Raw genomic sequence first — 21,491 nt, 5'->3', positions numbered from 1 at the left:
TGCAGGATATTATTGTTACCTTATCATTATTAATATTGAAATACTGGCCTCCATTCTGTGACCCAAGCATGTGTTATAGTATGGAAACTGCTATCTTAAGATTCAGAAAACTAGATTCTAACCCTGACTAGTAACCTTGAGATCTTGGGCAAGTGACTTAACTGGTTCAAGCTTTATTTTTCTCATGCATGCAATAAAAATCCCTCCGCCTGCCTTATAAGTTGCTGTGAAGATTATATTAAATAATTATTTAAGAAAGTACCTTGACAGTTCCTGCCCTGTGGCCTAGTGGTTAAGTTTGGCACACTCTGCTTCAGAGGGCCAGGTTTGGTACCTGGTTACCCGCAGACATGCTGTGGCGGTGACCTACATCTAAATAAAATAAAAGAAGATTGGCACAGATGTTAGCTCAGGGTGAATCTTCCTCAGCAAAAAAAAAAAAAAAAAGAAAGAAAGTACCTTGAAAACTTTAGAGCATCATACAAAATGTATGTTTGTATTAATTATTTTTATTATTACTTGAATTGTCCCCTCAATATCTTTTCCTGTCCTGAAAGAGTGTTTTTCAAGATGCATTTCATTGTTCTAAGATGATCATCTTTCTCTAGATTCTCTCTCGGAAAGATTTCATCCTTTCTCCCAGCCTTAACAGTATTCTTTTCAGTTAGATAAATTTGTATATTCTCAGATAGATATCCCAAGCCTTTGCCTTCCTCCTGAGTACCATGGCTGCATTTTCAGTTGCCTACTGAACAGCTTAGTTACTCATTTTTGTGCTTATGGCAGTTTGGAGAATGCAAATACGCTGTCTGTACTCTCAAGGAATTCTCAGGCTGATAGAGAAGAGATGTATATAAACAAGGATGAAAGTAGGTAAAATGAAGTAAATCCCATAGAAGAAGCTAAAATGTAGTGGGAATATAGAGGAGGTAGATATTTAACCTATGCCAAAGAAATAATAGAGCTTAACCTGGACAAAATGAGGAGGAGGAAAAAGACGTCTCAAGAATAGCAAAGAACACGAGCAAAATGTCACACGTATAAGAAGGGGTAGTCTATAAGTGGCAGGTTCAGGGCATAGGAAAACCACAGGGTATGTGAAAGGGAAGGAAGGAAGTTGAGGGCGAATTGGATCACGTCTAAAGATGCGCTGTTTCCCCTCAAATGCACCAAATCTAAAAGCAAATTTCCTTTCCCCTTCCTCCTTCCCACCCATTTATTTCCAAACAATGAATTACTTTTCCACCATTGCTTCAGATTGCAGCCTCACATAAGTTTTTGGCTGTAACCGTATGATGGACTCACTTTGTCTGGCACATGCTTTGTGTTCTCCTGGTCCTTGCTTTGCACACTCGTTTTCCCACTACGTAAAATATTTTACCTCTCTTCGACATCTCTTCAGTTTCTTCCCATTTAAAATCCAGTTCAGATTGTTCTGTATCAAAAGATTTTTCAGGACCATTTTAGACTGAAATCATATCTTCCTTTTCTGACATTTTTTTAAAGCATTAATATATACTATTTTGATTTGACAAATATATAGTGCCTTATTTTGTTGATTGTTATCCTAAACTGTTACTTAAATTTTACAACACTGTGTAATTTATCCCATGGGGGTTTTTTTGGTTTTTTTGTGAGGAAGATTGGCCCTGAGCTGTTGCCTATCTTCCTCCTTTTGCTTGAGGAAGATTGTTGCTGAGCTAAAATCTGTCCCAATCCTCCTCTGCTTTATGTGGGATACCACCAAAGCATGGCTTGATGAGCAGTGCTAGGTCTGTGCCCACGATCCGAACCTGCAAACCCCAGGGCACTGAAGCAGAGCGCACAAACTTAACCACTACACCACTGGGCCAGCCCCTATCCCATGTTTTTGTTTTACTTCTCCAATTACATTATATATCTTTATTAGAGCACATACCTTTGTGTCTCTCATGTTGCCTGATACTGCTGTATCAGCTACATATAGAATTATGTCTTCGGCCTATTTTGTAAATCACAGGCCCAAGTGAAAAGCATTGTTAGTTTTATGAGTTACTCTCTGATTCTGAGCATATTTCTGACTAAAAATTTTCTCTCTCTAATTTATAATTTTTTGCTTTGTGTGCAGTGATCTGCTATCAGCTGCTCTATCTTGTATTTGAAATTTTATTTTCTCCCAGTTGATCAGAAATAGAAAGAGTCAAACTGAACTGAATAATTCATAAGAAATCCCTAGGCACTGGAAACATTTATAGCAATGTCTTAATTCCTTGCTCTCTGCCCTGGAAAAATCTTAGATTTCTTTGAGATGTTGCCTAAAGTTTGGATGTTTAAAACATTTCAGATGACTTTTTTAGGTGTGTTTACTTTTGTATAGGTATGGAAAAGTTGAGGCCACTCGCATATTATTAGAGAAAGGAAAGTGCAATCCAAACCTTTTAAATGGGCAGCTTAGTTCTCCTCTTCATTTTGCTGCTGGAGGAGGCCATGCTGAAATAGTACAGATTCTCCTAAACCATCCAGAAGTTGACAGAGTAAGTGATTTTCCAGGTTTTCTTTTTTTTAATGTTAAATTATGTACTTAAGAGAGCAGCTGAAAAATAAAAACAAATTTCACTTAATATATAGAATAAATAATATTTGTGTATAAACTTTGCTTTTGTACATAATTATTGTATTGTGGTAAAATATACCTCACATAAAATGTACCATTTTAACCATTTTTAGATGTAAAGTCCAGTGTTATTAAGTACCTTCACATTGTCGTGCAGCCATCACCACCATCCATCCCACAATGTACATAAAATTTAACATCTTTTCCTTTTATATTGTATTTCCTAAAAAATATTTTTAAGAAGGAAAAAGATGTTCTACCCGTTTTCTAGAATTTGTGTTAACAAGTATTTTGTAAAGGGAAAAATAATAGCATTAACAAAATCTTCGTTGTGTCTATAATCAGAACTTTTTAAAAAAACAGTCACATTGAATAGTGCTTTGAGTCTTTCATCTTTGGCACGTCATGTTTATTTTGAGTATAGCATGTCTAGGTAGGGTTAATATTTACTTACTACTAGACGAGTCTGTTTATGAAACTTTGATTGATTGAATGATATTTTCCCTTAGAACACAGTCTATGTGTAATGCCTATCTTTCTTTATCCTTCCCCGCCCCCACATTTCCAGCACATAACAGACCAACAAGGAAGATCCCCTTTAAATATTTGTGAAGAAAACAGACAAAATAATTGGGAAGAAGCTGCAAAATTATTGAAGGAAGCCATTAACAAACCAGTAAGAATTATTTTCATAAATAAAGCCAAGCGTCGTATTTAAATTGATAAGTAATTTGAAGATCTGTGACAAGAGTAGAAGGATGCATGGATGGATAGCTTCTTTACTGCTTTTATAAAACTCATGGTTAGACTTTATAGGTATTCAATTTGTTATCCTCCCTAACATTTGGACACTTGTTTTTGTATAACAGAATAAAACTTACATAAATAAATAAATTTTTCAATCACCTGAAATTTATCTAATTTCCAGTATAATCTCTATACTTGATGTGCTAATTACAAATTGTAATCTATTTATTGAAGCATATCTCTCTACTTAGACCTTCTAAGCAATATTTCATATTTGTAAATAATGTTACACATCATTCATTAATTTAGTTTCAGCAAGTAACTTATCTATTACAGATTCATTTTCCTGCTCAAGAAAGTGAATGGGTTAAAATAGGAGATTTCTTAGCTCTTTTATTCTGCCAGTTCAACCTGGCCTTTCCATCTAATTATGTCTGAAATAATAAGCAGTGACATTAAGATAGAGAAGTATTAACAGTTAGAATAAACTCAGTTATGCCTAAAAGTTATAGTGACAACAAAACTGTCATCAATTTAAAAACTGTTTGAAAACTTGCAAACCAGATAGAAGGATTTGTATCAACAGATGAAGGATAAAGCTTGATATCAACAGCCCATATTATGTCTGAGCCTTTACAAACATTCCCATCAACTAGACAATAAGTATTTATTGAGTGTTTCTGTGAATTTAACACCATGAAATGCTGAAAGTGTTAAATGATAAAGAATAAATATATGATCTCTGCCTGTAAGGAAAATTACCCACTCATACACATTTTGTCAAAACACTTTTCCATGAGCACAAGACAAACACAAGGAAATAGATAAGCAGTACAGGCACCTTTATGTTATACTTCATTGCAGTTTATTTTCTAACTGTATAGTTAGAACACACTTTTATTCCTGGCATAAGTTTTATATGTAAATGTATATGGTAAGAGGAATTAGGTACTTTTATCCAAAGTGAACTGTTCTGGAAGTTTAGAGGCATTAGTTACTTCCCATAACAATAAAAATGTATTGAGAATGTCATTTCTCTCTGGAATTTTCTGAACTGGAGAAAAAAAACTTGGCTTAAGGTCCATTGTTCCATAGCTTTTACCTGCAGAGTCTTCCATCACACTTTCCTCTTAGGACAAATTATTGCTGGTACACGTTTCTACAGTATAGTTTGTGGCCCACTGGACTTATGAGGTACTTCACTAATGCCGGATTTAGTTAATCGAGTCTGTATCCCCCATATAATATTTACATTGTACATTAATGGCTTTAAAATATCCTCCCACAAGATTCTGCAGTTGAATATTTTTTTAAAGCCATTTGCCTTAGTTTCTCAAACTTATTTGACCATGGTATATCCAGAGGAAACTGGAAAATATAAAATAGAAGTAAAATTTTTAAAAATATTGCCAGCAGATTGTCATTTCAGACAGTTTTTCTGATATTTTCCATGTTAGAAATCTATAATAAGGCAGATGAAATTAAAGCATTTTGTTGGATTGGAATGTATAATTTCTAACCAGGGTGCATAATTTATTATCATTGTTTGTCCTAGTATGAAAAAGTTCGAATATACAGAATGGATGGGTCATACCGTTCTGTCGAACTGAAACATGGAAATAATACCACAGTGCAGCAGATAATGGAAGGAATGCGTCTCTCTCAAGAAACACAACAATATTTCACTATTTGGATCTGTTCAGAAAACCTCAGTAAGAAAGTTCTTATTCTGTTATGTAAACCTCATTATTCCTTTTTGAGAGTGGCTTGGTAGACCTAAGTATAGCATCAGTTTACTATTGACTTATAAATTTTGAAATGATATAATGTTCTCTGTTATGTAAATTGTTAGTGTTCAAACTGCTGAAATAGGTAAGCCTCTGGGCCTACCCCACCCCCTGCCTCAGACAGTGTTTTAAGTGGTAAAAGCCAAAACATTCCTTCTCTGGCAATGGAATTTGATAAGAATGCCCTTAAATGTAGTTGTCCAACTTGCCTTTATTTTCATTGTTCACCTCACCTCAAAATAATACAAATGTTCTTTTTCTTTATATTAGTTTTCTATCAGGTATTTTTATTTAAAACCAACCTAATGTCACTATAGATTTGTCTCTCAGACAAAGAATTTCAGATACATAAGGGATTTAATTGAGATAGTTGTGATTGGTTATCTAATAGTTTAATTGTATTTTTTTAAACACCAAATTCTCCTAATTGTATCATAGTTAAATAGGCTATCGTGGAATTAAGGATCTTAAATACATTTAATAAATTTTATTTAAGAATTATTTTCATAATTCTTTTTTTTAAGTTTTTAAGTTTTTACTTTTATAATAAAAAAAAAAGATTTTTTTCTGCTTTTTCTCCACAAATCCCCCCAGTACATAGCTGTATATTCTAATTGTGGCATGTGGGACATCACCTCAACATGGCCTGATGAGTGGTGCCATGTCCACACCCAGGATCTGAACCAGCGAAACCCTGGGCCGCTGAAGCAAAGCGTGTGAACTTAACCACTCAGCCACGGGACCGGCCCATCATAATTCTTATATTCTTAAAAACAAAAGCAATTAACCTCAAATTGGGTAGTAATATTAACTAAAGTCAATGTTGTTTTAAATTTAGACCTTTAATTTGTGTGTACTCAGTACCTAAGTGCAGAGAGTTTGATACAGAGTTTCTGTGTTGATGTAATTGATTTATTTTTACATTATCATTAATAAAAGGAAAGATGTTTTTCAGGCCTTCAACTCAAGCCTTATCATAAACCCTTGCAACATGTTCGTGACTGGCCAGAAATACTTGCTGAATTGACTAATTTGGATCCTCAAAGGGAAACACCACAGCTTTTCCTAAGAAGAGATGTGAGACTTCCTTTGGAAGTTGAAAAAAAGGTTTGCTTGGAAATCTTATTTGTAGTCATTTAAATGTACAGAATCTATTGATTTCCTGTTGTAGGCACTAGAGGCAGAAATTGTGCTCTTCCTGTATAGAGGAATTTTACTTCTGTTGTTCCATTCACTCCTGACATCCCTGTGGTGTAAGTGGTAGAGTTTGAGTCAGTCTACTTACAGAGCCCCTGATTGGCTATTCCATTTCCACCTCCATTGTCTTAGAATATAAAAGAAATAAAGAATGGATCGTAAAGAGAATTTGCAAGCAGAGAAGAGACAGATTATACAGAAAATTTTAGAATAGCTTTAAAGGAAGTGTAGTGTCAAAGATAAACTTAATAAAGGGCTAATCAGTTGTGTAAATTTCAAAGGAACAAAGAGATATGTTGGTCTGGAGGGAAAACAGAAAAAACATTCTGGGTAGAAAAGATTGTATTTGCAAAAAGGACATAAAAAGTTATTCTCAACAGTCAGTTAGTAGTTGTTCTCAACTCAAGCAAAGAATCATATAGACAGTAACAAATGAGAATAGAATTTACATTTCATAGAAGGATCTGTTCCAAACAAGTATGTTTGGATTTTAGTTACTGTAAATGTTAGAGGAGAGGTGAGATAATGACATCTGAAGGCTGAATGGACAAAGAAGAAACCCAAGGGAGATATTACAAGTTAGACTAGGTATGAGAATCTAAATACAGTGGTAGCTGTGAAAATTGGGAGGGGAGTCGGGGGGAGTTCCAAGATCTCATAACTTTGGTGAAGAAAAATACCTAATGCATTTCCTGATTCTTTATTCAAGGAAATATTAAACAGACAAGGTTAAGCAAATTTCAGTGCATGAAAATGTCAGTGACCATGTCCAAACTTGGTAAATGTTTTCTGTCTGACTATTCATATTGTCCTTCTAATATTATGAAACTAAAGATAGATATGATCCTCTCAGTCAGATACATTGGGAGTTATATAAAAATTTGTATGAAATTTACCAAAAACTAAGATCTTGGTTATTCATAGAAAATGTATTAGAATCACGTAAATAGAATGAAGGAGAAAAAACCTCACAATTATCTCAGTTGACACAGAAAAGGCATTTGACAAAATTCAATACCTTTCCATGATAAAACTCTCAGAAAACTAGAAATAGAAACTTCCTCAATATGATAAATGGCGTTTATGAAAAACCATTTTTCATAAATTGTGCTTGATGGTGCCATTGTACTTGATGGTGAAAGACTGAAAGCTTTCCTTCTAAGATCTGGAACAAGACAAGGATGCCTGCTTTTACCACTGCTATTTAATATACTACTGGAAGCTCTAGCCAGAGCAATTAGACCAAAAAAAAAAAAAGAAAAGAAAGAACAAAAGAAATAAACGGCATCCAAATTGAAAAGGAAAAAATAAAACTATCTTTGTTCACAAATGACATAATCTTATATGTATAAGAAATCCCAAAGAATCCACAAGAAAGCTGCTAGAGCTCATAAATGGGTTTAGCAAAGTTGCAGAGTATAAGGTTAAAATACAAAAATCAGTTGTTTCTAAACTAGAAACAAACAATCCCAAAAAGGAAATTAAGAAATACATTAAAATAGCGTCTAAAAGAATAAAATACCTAGGAATAAATTTAACAAAAGAGGTGCAAGACTTGTACATTGAAAACTGCAAAAACATTACTGAGAGAAATTAAAGACCTAAGTAACTGGAAAGACATCCCATGTTCAGGGATAAGTTAATATTGTTAAGATGTCAGTACTAACAAAGTGATCTACCAATTCAATGCAATCCCTAACAAAATTCCAACAGACTTTTTTGCACAAATGGAAAGGGCAATCCTCAGATTCATATGGAATTGCAAAGGGCCTTGAATATCCAAAACAATCTTGAAAAAGAAGAACAAAGTTGAGGGATACACATTTCCCCATTTCCAAACTTACTGCAAAGCTACAGTAATGAAAACAATGTGGTACTGGCATAAGATAGACATATAGACCAACAAAATAGAATTGAGAGTCCTGAAATAAACCCATGTATCTATGGCCAGTTGCTTTTTGACAAAGGTTTCAAGTCCATCCAGTGAAGAAAGAATATAGTTGTCCCTCAATATTCACAGGGGATTAGTTCCAGGACCCCTCCACAGATACCAAAATCTGAGGATACTCAAGTCCATATCTAGTGTCTTCAAAAGATGGTACATGAAATTGGACCCTGATCTCACAACATATACAGAAATTAACTCAATGTATCAATAGCCTTAATGTAGGAGCTAAAATCATAAAACTCTTACAAGAAAACATATGGGTAAATCTTCATCACCCTAGATTTGTCAGTGGATGTTTAGATATGACACCAAAAACATAAGAATAAAAAAAAAAATAGATAAATTGAACTTCATCAAAATTAAAAACATTTGTAAATCAAAGAACATGATCAAGAAAGTGAAAAGACAACCTATAGAATGGCAGAAAATATTTGCAAATCATATAAGGGTTTACTACCCAAAATATATAAAGAACTCCTGCAACTTAACAACAAAAAGACAACCCGGTTAAATTGGGCAAAGAATTTGAATCACATTTCTCCAGTGAAGATATACAAATGGCCAACAAGTACATGAAAAGATGCTCAACATCAGTAGTCATTAGGGAAAAGCACATCAAAACTTGAGAAACCGCTTCACACCTACTAGGATGACTGTAATAATAAAAATTTATAAAGGAAAATGACGAGTATTGGTGAGAATGTAGAGAAATAGGAACTCTTGTACATTGCAAGGTAGGAGTTTAAAGTGATGCAACCACTGTGGAAAACAGTTTACTGGTTGTTCAAAAAAACTAAACATAGAATTAGCCTATGATCCAGCAGTTCCATGCCTTGGTATATACCTACAGAATTGAAAACAAGAAGTCAAACAGATACCTGTATGCCGTTGTTCATAGCAGCATTATTCATAATAGCCAAAAAAGTGAAAACAAACTAAGTGTCCATCAGCAGATGAATGGATAAACAAAATGTAGGATATACATACGGTGGAATATTATTCAGCCATAAAAAGGAATTAAGTTCTACATGAATGAAAACATGCTAAGTGAAATAAGCCAGACACAAAAAGACAAATACTGTATGATTCTACTTATATTAAATACCTAGAACAGGCAAATTCGTAAAGACAGAGTAGATTAGTGGTTACCACAGGTGCGGCGGCAGAGAGAGAATGAGGAGTTATTGCTTAATGGTTATAGAAGTTCTGTTTGGGTGATGCAAAAGTTGTGGAAATAATGGTGGTGGTTGCACAACATTGTGAATGTAATTAATGCCACTGAACTGTATGTTTAAAAATGGTTAAAATCGCAAATTTTTTGTTAAGTGTATTTTATCACAGTTTTAAAAAATGTACTAGGTTCATGAAATCTGCAAATAATTTGTGTTCTCAGTCTGTCTTCCTTCTCTGCCTTCTCTACCTCAAGTAGTATTTTAAAAGTTGGCTAGTAGAGAAAAAGCAATAATGATATTGCTTGGACAATAAATTGCATAATTATAAGTATTGTAAAGTGGGCTTACGTGATAAAGAAGCAAGGCTTAGTAAGTACTTAAGGTAAATCAGAATATCATGATAGTCTGATAAAGTAGTGTTCTTTCACTCATTATGTAATTAAGAAATTCCTATTTGTACTGTCTGAGAAATAGAAAAATTGCATTTATTGGTTGGCATCATTCTTTTAGGATGAAAATAGCCTGATTTCATTAAAAAATAACAATTGTTGACGACTATTCACTGAACATACTATTAGGAAGTATAACTATTCTCAAATTCTTCAAATTCACTGTCAATTTTTTTTTAGAAAAATAGGTGTTCTTTCATTCTTTTTCCCAATAATTTTGAAAAATTGAAAACCCATAGGAAGCTTGAAAAAGTAGTAAAATTCATATCATACACCATTCATTAAATTTGCTAATTGTTAACATTTTGCTACATTTGTTCCACCTTCTCTTTGTCAACCATTTAAAAGTGAGCTGCAGACATCGTGGCGCTTCATCCCTACATATTTGACATGCACCTCTTAAGAACAAGGATTTACCTACATACTACAGTACCATTTCCAACCTAATAAAATTAATATTTTCATAATAACATCTAATATCAGATCCATATTCAGATTTCCTTCAAGTGCTTCAAAGTCTTCTGTAGCTCCCATCTGTAGGATGTAGTCAAGGTTCATGCTTTGCATTTGATCTCTTTAGTCTCTTAATCTAGAACAATCCCCTCATCTTTTTTTTTCCCTAGGAAGTCCTATTTCTGTTTTTTTATATCATATGGAGTATTATAAGATTATTTTAGTTAGTATGTCAAAATAACTTTTACCATAAAGAATTTGGATCATTGTGGATTATATTTAGAAGTACTTTAAGTATTCATTCAGAAACTCTATAATTGGTGATTTTTTTCCAAGTAGAAATATATTCTATAGGCTAGCATTTTTCAAACTTTGTTAATCTTACCACGTGAAGTGAAACTTTAAAGTTTTTAAAACTTAAAAAAAAAACCTTATGCTCTCCTTTAATGTTATTTGGAGGTGCAAAGTATTTTTAGTCAAATAAAAAATGTTTTAAAATAAGCTTTTTTTAAATTACATGTGCCCTTTTGGGAATTGATACACTTTTATCTTCTTTGAGGTTCACTACTATATTGTATGAAGCATAGATAATAGAAAAATGTTTGAGGAATATAAAGAATTCAGGTAAAATTGTACTAGAAATTATCCATATCCATAAACTGATGATAATTTTATTAGACTGTAAACCAGAGGTTAGCAAACCATGGCCTATTGCCATATCTGACCTGTTGCCTATTTTTGTATATCCTGTAAGTTATTAATGGTTGAAAAAGTTCTAAAGAACCGTATTTCATGTCATGAAAATTTTGTGAAATTCAAGTTTCAGTATCCACATATAAAGTTTTAGTAGAACAACACTACACCCATTTGTTGATGTATTGTCTGTGGCTGCATTTGCGCTACATTAGCAGAGTTGAGTAGTTGTAACAGAGACTGAATGGCTCACAAAGCTTAAAGTAATACTATCTGATCCTTAATAGAAAAAAATTTGTCAATCCCTGCTCTAAAACAATAACAGTTCATTTCTATATAAATATGTAGCTTTTGCTTTTCCATGTTAGATAATGACAAGTTGTACATTTGTAACAGGAAATTGTAGCCTAATAACCACATTATACTTTTTCTTTTAAGATTGAAGACCCACTAGCTATTCTTATTCTCTTCGACGAAGCCAGATATAATTTATTGAAGGGCTTTTATACAGCTCCTGATGCCAAACTAATAACATTGGCAAGTCTACTGTTGCAAATAGTTTATGGAAATTATGAGAGTAAGAAACACAAGCAAGGTTTCCTAAAGTAAGTATTTAATATAATGCATGGTCTTGTGCTATGTTCAAGATTTAGTTTAACCAAGAAAGTTTAGAAATATGTTATTAAGAAATACTTATACATTGGTTTGGAATTAAATAATATAAGACATGGAATGAGAAAAAAAATAAAACTATGGCAAAGCATTCTTTAAGTTATACTCTCTCCAAAATTCTTTTTCTTATATTTGACTGTAGTTTGACATACCTTATACTTTTAAAGTTTCTCTTTCTTAACTATTTGTTTAAATAAGTTCACTAAAACCTGGCCCGAATAAGTAGAAAAATGTTATTTGTAAGGCAGATGCATTTAAGAATCCCACCACAAAAACTAGTTTCATGTTTCATGTTGAAAGAAAACACTGAAACTTATTTTTTGTGGTTTTCAATTTTCAAAAATATTTTGTGATTATTGAAAGAAGAAATATTTCTCTAAGTAGAGCATTGTTAGCATTGTGGCTTTTTGCTTTAAATTTTTAGAGTTCTCTGATATTTTACAACCTAGTATTTTTCAGCTAAAAATCATGTTACCTTAAAGCCATTTGTGTCTAAATGATTATATTACTTTAGCTACTAAAGATGATTGTTTTAAAAGATGTCGGCATGTTTGCTTACAGTGAAGAAAATCTAAAATCTATTGTACCTGTTACCAAATTGAAAAGTAAGGCACCTCACTGGACAAACCGAATACTTCATGAATACAAGGTAAGCTATTTCATAGAAATACAAAGACATTTTATAGGCTTGTTGAAATTGTGTTGCTATGATTAATATTTTAAACATAGGTACATTAAATATGTAGTCTTGAAATTAAAAATGGTTATTTTAGTTCACACATAGCTGAAACAAAGTAGCAAGATATTTTTATTTTTAATAATGTAGAATCTTTTGCTAAAGACCTTCTATATGCTGGATATTATGGTAAGGGCTAGAGATTTTAAAAATATGAAATAATACACTATTTCTGTCCAAGAGGCACTTAAAAAACTTAATAGAATAGACAGTATTTTTAGCCCTTGATATTTCTTTTATATAAGATCTCAAAATTAAAATTGCTCTTGAGATAATGTCACACAATTTTATTCTTCTTTGGGGGCAGCCTTGATTTTAAAAACTGCCTAGTTGACCTATTTGGACTGTCAAAGGTATGTTCTCCTTTCACATCTCTATTTTACTTTGTTTTTAGAATCTTAGTACAAGTGAGGGTGTCAGTAAAGAAATGCATCACCTTCAGCGCATGTTCTTACAGAATTGTTGGGAAATTCCTACATACGGAGCAGCTTTTTTCACAGGACAGATATTTACAAAGGCAAGCCCCAGCAATCATAAAGTCATCCCTGTGTATGTAGGAGTGAATATAAAAGGACTTCATCTCCTAAACATGGAAACTAAGGTAGATTTTCAGCTTTTCCCCTGGTTTTTGACCAGTCACATTATGTAATATCTAAATAATGGTACCAACCTACATGAAAAATCTAGAAATGGCCTATATACAAAAGTATTCATTGCAGTTTCATTTATAATAGCAGTGGATGGGGGGCAAAAACTAAATGGTTATCAGTAGGGAGTTAACATATTAATTATAATACATTTCTGCATTGAAATACCTTGCAGCCATACAAAAGAATGAAGAATATTTTTGTGTAGAATGATCTCCCAAGGTATATGTCGTGAAAAAGCAAAGTGCCGAACCATATATAACATATTACCATTTGTATAAAAATGAGAAGAAGTTATTCCAAGAAAACGAAAACACTAAAAAAGATATATACACCACCATGATTATTGCAGCAGTATTTACAATAGCCAAGACATGGAAAGAACCTAAGTGTCCATCAGTGGATGAATGGATAAAGATTCTCTGTGTATATATATGCAATGGAATATTGTTCAGCCATAAAAAAGAAAGAAATCTTGCCATTTGCAACAAGGATGGACCCTGAGGGCATTATTCTAAGTAGTATAAGTTAGACAGAGAAAAACAAATGCCATATAATCTCACTTATATGTAGAATCTTTAAAAAGAAACAAAAAAACTAAGCTCATAGATACAGAGAACAGATTGGTGATTGCCAGAGGCAGAGAGTAGGGGGTGGGTGAAATGGGTGAAGGGGGTCAAAAGGTACAAACTTCCAGTTATAAAATAAATAAGTCCTGGGGATGTAATGTACAGTATGGTGACGATAGTTAATAATACTGTATTGCATATTTGAAAGTTACTAAGAGAGTAGATCTTACAGTTCCTCATCACACACAACACTTTCTTAACTATGTATGGTGACAGATGTTAACTAGAGACTTATTGTGGTGATCATTTTGCAGCGTATACAAATATTGAATCATCATGTTGTACACCTGAAACTAATGTAATGTTATATGTTAAAATATACCTCAGTAAAAAAATAGAGGTGAGTGAAGACTGTATTTACATAAATAGGTATTGCTTGTGTATGCATAAAATGTCTCTTGAAGCCCTTAGAGAAGGGAAATAGGTAACTGGGAACAGAGTAGGAAGGAGACTTTTCATATATACCATTTTACAACTTAAAAACAATTTTAACTGTGATTATATTACTTATTTTAAAAATCAATTCGAGGGACTGGCCCCGTGGCTGAGTGGTTAAGTCTGTGCGCTCCGCTGCAGGCGGCCCAGTGTTTCGTTGGTTCGAATCCTGGGCACGGACATGGCACTGCTCATCAAACCACGCTGAGGCAGCGTCCCACATGCTACAACTAGAAGGACCCACAACAAAGAATATACAACTATGTACTGGGGGGCTTTGGGGAGAAAAAGGGAAAAAAAAAAAGGAAAAAAAAATCAATTCGATTTAAATAAAAAAATGCAAATATACAATAAATAGCTGACACAAAGGCTTCATTTTGAAAATTAGAATTAGTTACAAGAACCTTTTGGGGGGCAGGATGAAGTGTGGAAGGGATTGTGAATACCCATTAGAATACTTCAGAACTTTTCAGTCAGAGGCTTGTTACTGTGTTGTACTCCTTTTTCTGATCAAAGTCACTATAATATAAAATATGGGGTTATCAATTATTTTTAGCATATCTAGCACATTTTACAGGGTAAACAGCTTTCTAGTTTGTAATAAGCTAATAAAAAATCAAATCTATTTTGTTCATTCAGATTTGTCAAGAATAAACCATTTTCCAAATCACTTAAAGTAACTAAGCTTTTGCATTTAAAAAGGGATTTTAGATTAGGAAATTTCATCATAAGCTTAATTTTTTGGGGGAAGGGGTAAGGAAGAGTGGCTCTGACCTAACGTCTGCTGCCAATCCTCCTCTTTTTGCTTGAGGAAGATAGTTGCTAACATCTGTGCCAAACTTCCTCTGTTTGATGTGGGATGCTGCCACAGTGTGGGTTGACGAGCAGTGCTAGGTCCACACCTGGGATCTGAACCTGCCAACCCCAGGCCATCAAAGCGGAGCATGCGAACTTAATCACTATGCCACCGGGCCAGCCCCATAAGCCTAGTTATTATTTTCATCATTTTTAGAGGTCTTTATGAAAGTATTCCTGTTGCAGGTTTGACATTTCATGACACCTCAGGATCCTCCTTAGGGGCCACAGTTGTTTTACCATGCTGTTAGATATGCCTGTTAATGGAGATAGAGAATGTATAGGGACATAGGGCTGAATAGGGACTGACTTCACTAATTGACTTGAAACTTGATTTTTTTTTCTTTTTAAAGATTGGCACCTGAGCCAACAACTGTTGACAATCTTCTTTTTGTTTTTTGCCCTGCTTTTTCTCCCCACATACCCCCCAGTACATAGTTGTATATTCTAGTTGTGGGTCCTGCTAGTTGTGGCATATGGGATGCTGCCTCAGCGTGGCCTAATGAGTGGCACCATGTCCGCACCCAGGATCCAAACCGGCGAAACCCTGGGCCGCTGAAGCAGAGCACACAAACTTAACCACTCGGCCACGGGGTTGGCCCCATGGAACTTGATTTTTTGAAGTCTCTGTTGTCAGCTTGCTTTGGGTCGTTTTCTTACTATTTTCTATTTAAAGTATTTCACACTTACAAGATAGGCTACTTCTTATTAGCTTGTAAACACTTTTCTGTTTCTGTTGTACTAAGTTTCTTAAAGGAAATGAAGGAGAAGTTCTCACCATTTTAAGAAATTTTTCCTCTGTTGTTTCAGAACATTTTATACCTTTATCTGCAAATCTTTCTTCATTGAACTGAATGGTGCTGCTGTGGGTATAACACTGAGCCGTTTTTCTAAACTAAATTTTATGTCTGACTTTTGGTAGCATTCCAAGTTTAGACAACAATAAAAAGTTTTATGTAATATTCAAATGATGGTTCAAAATATCATAACATTTCATATTATGAATAACGTTCTAGTCCAGGAATTAAGTAAGTGAGGTAGCAGTAACAGGTAGAGGATGATAACAATATTGTTAGTTAATGGTGTGCTTTTTCAGGATAAGATGTTCAATTTCTAGAAATAGAAATAAAAATGCTATCTTCAGATATATAAAAAGGTGATTGAACCCAAGGGTAATGATAGTTTTTGTCCATATATTCATTATCTTGTGCTCTGTAAGCCACTGATAAATTTATAGCACCTGTGAAAAGCTCTAAGATGATTACATTTTTGGATCATCAGAGATGGGAACAATCAGCTTGTCCTCAGTTGTCTTAGATTCACCAGGATCTGTTAGGGTTGAATTTGACAAGCTTGCTTAAATAAACATCTTCATCTGCCAAAATACCTTCATTTGCATTTAAGACTCTACATGGTATATATTAGCCTCAGAGATTAGTCTCAGGTAAAGCCATAGAATACAGCTGTGTTTTTTTTTTTCAATTACTTCTATCTTCTGTATTTTGTTTCTATTTGAAATAATGAAAGTTACCCATCAGAAAATATAGCTCAGCCAATTTCATATGCTCATCAGAGACTTGTCTGTTCTACTTACACACAATGTAGACACTTCTGAATAGATAAATGTGCTGTGTTGTGGTTCATTGTTTTACTATAGTGAGAGTATTGCAGTCTTCATAATTGAACTGTACTTGTTGATGTATCTTCAACCTTACGGTAACACTGCCACATCTAGGCAATAGATTACTCTTTGCTGATATCAGTTCATGTTGACCATAATGCCCTTCTGAAATAAAACTGGTTATTTAAATACCCACATAGTGCCATTCTTCGTGATCATTTGTCAACATCACTATTTCTCGTCTCTCCTGGTCAGCTGTATGCTGCTTCTGACTCTGATTTTCCGTTTTCTGCTTTCAATTCTCTCTGCCATTTCTCTTGTGTTTTTTGACTTCCCGCATTAAGCACCTTGCCCTTTGTAGGTTTTACCTTCTAATGAGAGCTCCTTTTTCCTTCTGGAGCAGATTGATCTCTCAAAACCACCAGGTAAACTCTTTGGCTTTTCAGCTCCATTCAGCTGTTTTCATTATTATAGATTTCTCAAGAATTCCTTCCTCTGTGCATATTGTCCTATAACAATAAAATCTTTATTTTTAACTTATGGCCTCTACTTTTGTGGGTAATTTGACCTCCGTGTAATTGAGAAGTTGCTGTTACTACACATGTATTTTTTCTGTCTATTAAACTGTTTTGAGGCCATATTAATAGACTATTTCTTGCCTCTTGATTAATCAAATTTGAAGTGACTGATCCAAAAGATAGGCAGTGTAAGGTATTAACGATATCTTGACTCAGTGTTTCAGTGTGTACCTTGGTAAGTAGCTCTTTTAGCATATCCTCTTTACTTAATTTTATTTTACAATATAAATATAACTAGCTATTTTTATTTTTATTTTTTTAAAGATTTTTTTTTTTTTCCCTTTTCTCCCCAAAGACCCCTGGTACATAGTTGTATATTCTTCGTTGTGGGTCCTTCTAGTTGTGGTATGTGGAATGCTGCCTCAGCGTGGTTTGATGAGCAGTGCCATGTCCACGCCCAGGATTCGAACCAACAAAACACTGGGCCGCCTGCAGCGGAGCGCGCGAACTTAACCACTTGGCCACCAGGCCAGCCCCAACTAGCTATTTTTAAACAAGATGTTATTAGTTTCCCATTATACATGATATACAGTCATGTGAATTAATTATAGTGTGTCATTTACAGAACCTCACTTAAAAAATGCCCTAAACCTTTATCTTTTGGGTTTATCCTTAGTTTATTATTTATAATCAATATGTTAAGAATTGCTAGTCATAGAAAGCTAATATTTTCTAAACATACATATTTTAAAGGATAGCATGAACACTTTCTTTGTATATATGTTTACAAAGAATATATTTTTAGGGCAAGAAAATACAAGTTACTGCTAGGAAAGAATTACTTAAAAAATAATCAAAAGGATATATTGAATGTGTACTTAAATATACCATTATGTTAGAGAAGTATAGGAATAGGTTACTCTAGCATTGTTTTTTAAATAGTTCTGTTGAATTTATGAAGGATATATTATTAATTTTTTTAATTCTGCTTATTTTTACAGTAAGTATATCAGTGTACTTATTTTCAGTGAGATGAAATTGCCTAAGTCAACATATTACCCCTATTACATAAATTTCAGATCTGAAAGTCCTATGTGAATATTCAAAAGGTATTGAATAAAGTAAAAGGAATTGTTTTTAACATGGTGAAAGTAAAAACTTGTAGTACATTTACGTTTTCTTGAAAGTCACTCATAGAATGGGCATCGTTTTACTCCCAGCTTTAACTGAAATATAATTGACATATAACATCATGTAAGTTTAAGGTGTACAATGCGTTGATTGGATACACTTATATATATTGCAAAATGATTACCACCATGGCGTTAACTAACACCTCCATCCATCACATCACATAATTACCATTTCTTTTTTGTGGTGAGAATATTTAAGATCTACTCTCTTAGCAACTTTCAAGTATATACAGTATTATTAACTATAATCCTCATGCTGTGCGTTAGATCCCCAGAACTTACTCATCTTACAGCTGAAAGTTTGTACTCTTTGACCAGCGTTTCCTTGATTTTCTCCACCCACCAGCCCCTGAGTTTGGCTTAAAAAGATTCCACATATAAGTGATGTCCTATAGTATTTGCCTTTCTTTGTCTGACTTATTTCACTTAGCATAATGCCCTCAAGGTCCATCCATGTTGTCACAAATGGCAGGATTTCCTTATTTCTCATGGCTAAATATTTGTGTGTGTGTGTATACATATATACACATACACATCATAAAATGAGTATCTTTAAAAATTTTTGTCACTCTGATAAAAAGAATATCATTGCTTAAGGTGGTCTCCTGAGAGTCTACCATATATGTGGCTCTGTACTGTGGGCTTTGTGAGGTTAGTGTGGGCGCTTTGATTAAGTTTTATTCTAACATTCAAAATTATTATGTTTAGACGTGACTAGGTAAATGTGGATAGTAAGAGAAGATAGATATTGTTTTTAATATATATTTCAATATAATGATTTCTAATTATGTTGCAGGCTTTACTTCTCAGCCTTAAGTATGGTTGTTTTATGTGGCAATTGGGAGATGCTGATACGTGTTTTCAGATCCACAGTATGGAAAATAAAATGAGCTTTATAGTACACACAAAACAGGTAAGTAATTAGCAATTATTCTGGACTTCTAATAATGAAGTACTGTATTAGTAAAGTTATTTCTTTTTAAAAATATGACAATCCATTTTACTTAAAGGAAAACCTCTAATAGTACATGAAATTGAAATAGTTAAGACCAAGGAAAAAAGGCCTTTCCTAAGCAAACAAAGCCAGAAACTTTATTTATTTATTTAAGATTTTATTTTTTTCCTTTTTCTCCCCAAAGCCCCCCGGTACATAGTTGTATATTCTTCGTTGTGGGTCCTTCTAGTTGTGGCACGTGGGACGCTGCCTCAGCGTGGCTTGATGAGCAGTGCCATGTCCGTGCTCAGGATTCGAACCAACGAAACACTGGGTAGCCTGCAGCGGAGCGCGCGAACTTAACCACTCGGCCACGGGGCCAGCCCCAAAGCCAGAAACTTTAGAAATTATCTGAATAATTTATTTCAGTCTTATAACAATGAAACTCTTTTTTTCTACCATTTCCTTTAATTCTGGTCAGTATTCCTATCTCTTCTATCAAGGTATTAGGTAGTCCTTTACCTCTCCTTGACCAGTTTCTAATCTGAGCCACTAGTTGCATCCAGCAGGTTGCTTCTTAAATCCCTTCAGAAGCCTGAGTAAATACCCTCTATTCTTGATAAGCTGCCTCCTGAGGAGAAAGTTCCTTTTCAAATAGATAGGGAACTACCCACTGTCATGTATGTCGTTTATACATTCTTACATGTTTCACATTTATTGTTGACATATATTTTACTTTGTAGGCTGGCCTCGTGATAAAACTGTTAATCAAGCTAAATGGACAGTTAATGCCCACTTGAAAGAAATTCACGAGAGGAAAGCAGCTGATCCTTAAGCCACCACAGTCTGTGATGCAGATTTTTTCCATGAAAGATTTCTTAAACTATTACTTTTAACAAGGCATTTAGTCTCTTGTAATATATATGTATACAATTGCATTGTACAGAATCTGTACTTATGTTTGGTGTGTAATATACCAATTAGTTTTGTATAATATCCTCATAAGCTATTCTAATTTTTCAGAGAAACACAGAAAAAGGTGTAGATTGATAGTCTGTATAATATTAGACAAAATAGTAAGCTTTATAAAAAGTTATTTTTGGTAAATGGTAAATAATTTAGAGTGGAATGTGATGAAATTAAAATATAGCTTTGCTATGACTTTGTGTGTCATTTCAAAATATACTGAAAGTCAACATGATTTGAATAAAGAAAATATGTTTTCTACTTAACCCATATATAATACTATTATTTAAAACAGTTTTCTATAATCTATGAATATTTCTCAATATGTTTTTATAAGACTTAGTTAAAATGTATATCTGGTATAAGCCAGTATTTCTCAAAGTGTAGTTTTTGAACCCCCTGTATCATAATTACCTGGGTGCTTCTTAAAAACAAGGATTTCAGAGACTCATTCTAGACAAGTTCATTCACTCTCTGAAAGTAGCAAGGCCTGGGAATCTTTTCTAAAGTTTTGTTTTGTTTTCTGTTGAAATAATTCCAGACCCAATAGTGAATTTGGATTCTTAAAATTAAGTAAATTACACAAAACTGTGTGGCACACAAACGCGTACATACATAGACACACAGATTAAGTGACAATCTCTGGATATTAGTAGTTGCATTTATTAAGTACATGTTGTGTTTTTATGAGTTGGCTTAATAATTTATTTATATTACCTTTACATTGTAGGAAGTAGATCACTAAATATCTGGTGGTTTCATTTAGGGGAGTACTGGTAGCATACATGAGGAGCTAACCTGCTTAATCTGCTATTTAATAAACTTAGAAATTAATCTTTCCAAGCTGATAGATTGATGTGTTCTAAGTAAATTCAGAGATACAATAGTCATATTTAAAGTTATCCTACAGATTGCAGGTAATTTTTATATATCATCATCTACACGTTAACTTCTGCTTATTTTTAATGGTGCTCTGCCTGAGCCTTATTAAAATTAAGATTATGTGATTAAGTAAGTTTGATGAGAAAGCCTGATTTATCTTTAATTCTGTGCTAAACGCTTTTTTTTTTTTTTTTTTTTTTGCTGACGAAGATTCTCCCTGAGCTAACATCTGTGCCAATCTCCCTCTGTTTTGTATGTGGGTCACCACGACAGCATGGCCGCCAACAAACAGTGTACGTCCATGCCCGGGATCTGAACCTGGGCCACTGAAATGGAGCACACTGAACTTAACCACTAGGCCATG

The 21,491-nt window shown here is 33.8% G+C and overlaps 1 protein-coding gene across 6 annotated transcripts in view; it reads left to right on the top strand.

Annotated features, from left to right (window-relative positions):
* The window catches only part of KRIT1 (KRIT1 ankyrin repeat containing), a 36,776-nt gene extending 16,265 nt beyond the window's left edge, over positions 1-20,511 (top strand). For 3 of the 6 annotated variants that reach the window (XM_008517344.2, XM_008517343.2, XM_070617490.1), the window contains exons 9-17: positions 2,357-2,513; positions 3,162-3,269; positions 4,896-5,052; positions 6,083-6,234; positions 11,478-11,644; positions 12,273-12,360; positions 12,842-13,048; positions 19,142-19,258; positions 20,023-20,511. In XM_008517344.2, coding sequence (XP_008515566.1) covers positions 2,357-2,513; positions 3,162-3,269; positions 4,896-5,052; positions 6,083-6,234; positions 11,478-11,644; positions 12,273-12,360; positions 12,842-13,048; positions 19,142-19,258; positions 20,023-20,079 — 1,210 coding nt within the window. In that variant the 3' untranslated portion in view covers positions 20,080-20,511. The remainder of the gene's footprint in view (positions 1-2,356; positions 2,514-3,161; positions 3,270-4,895; positions 5,053-6,082; positions 6,235-11,477; positions 11,645-12,272; positions 12,361-12,841; positions 13,049-19,141; positions 19,259-20,022) is intronic. The other 3 variants (XM_008517345.2, XM_070617492.1, XM_070617491.1) reach the window with 1 other exon arrangement.
* The last annotated feature ends 980 nt before the right edge of the window (positions 20,512-21,491 follow it).

The sequence above is a fragment of the Equus przewalskii genome, chromosome 4, assembly GCF_037783145.1.
Source record: "Equus przewalskii isolate Varuska chromosome 4, EquPr2, whole genome shotgun sequence".
Classification (NCBI taxonomy): Eukaryota; Metazoa; Chordata; class Mammalia; order Perissodactyla; family Equidae; genus Equus; species Equus przewalskii.
This window is presented reverse-complemented; position numbering and strand designations above follow the sequence as displayed.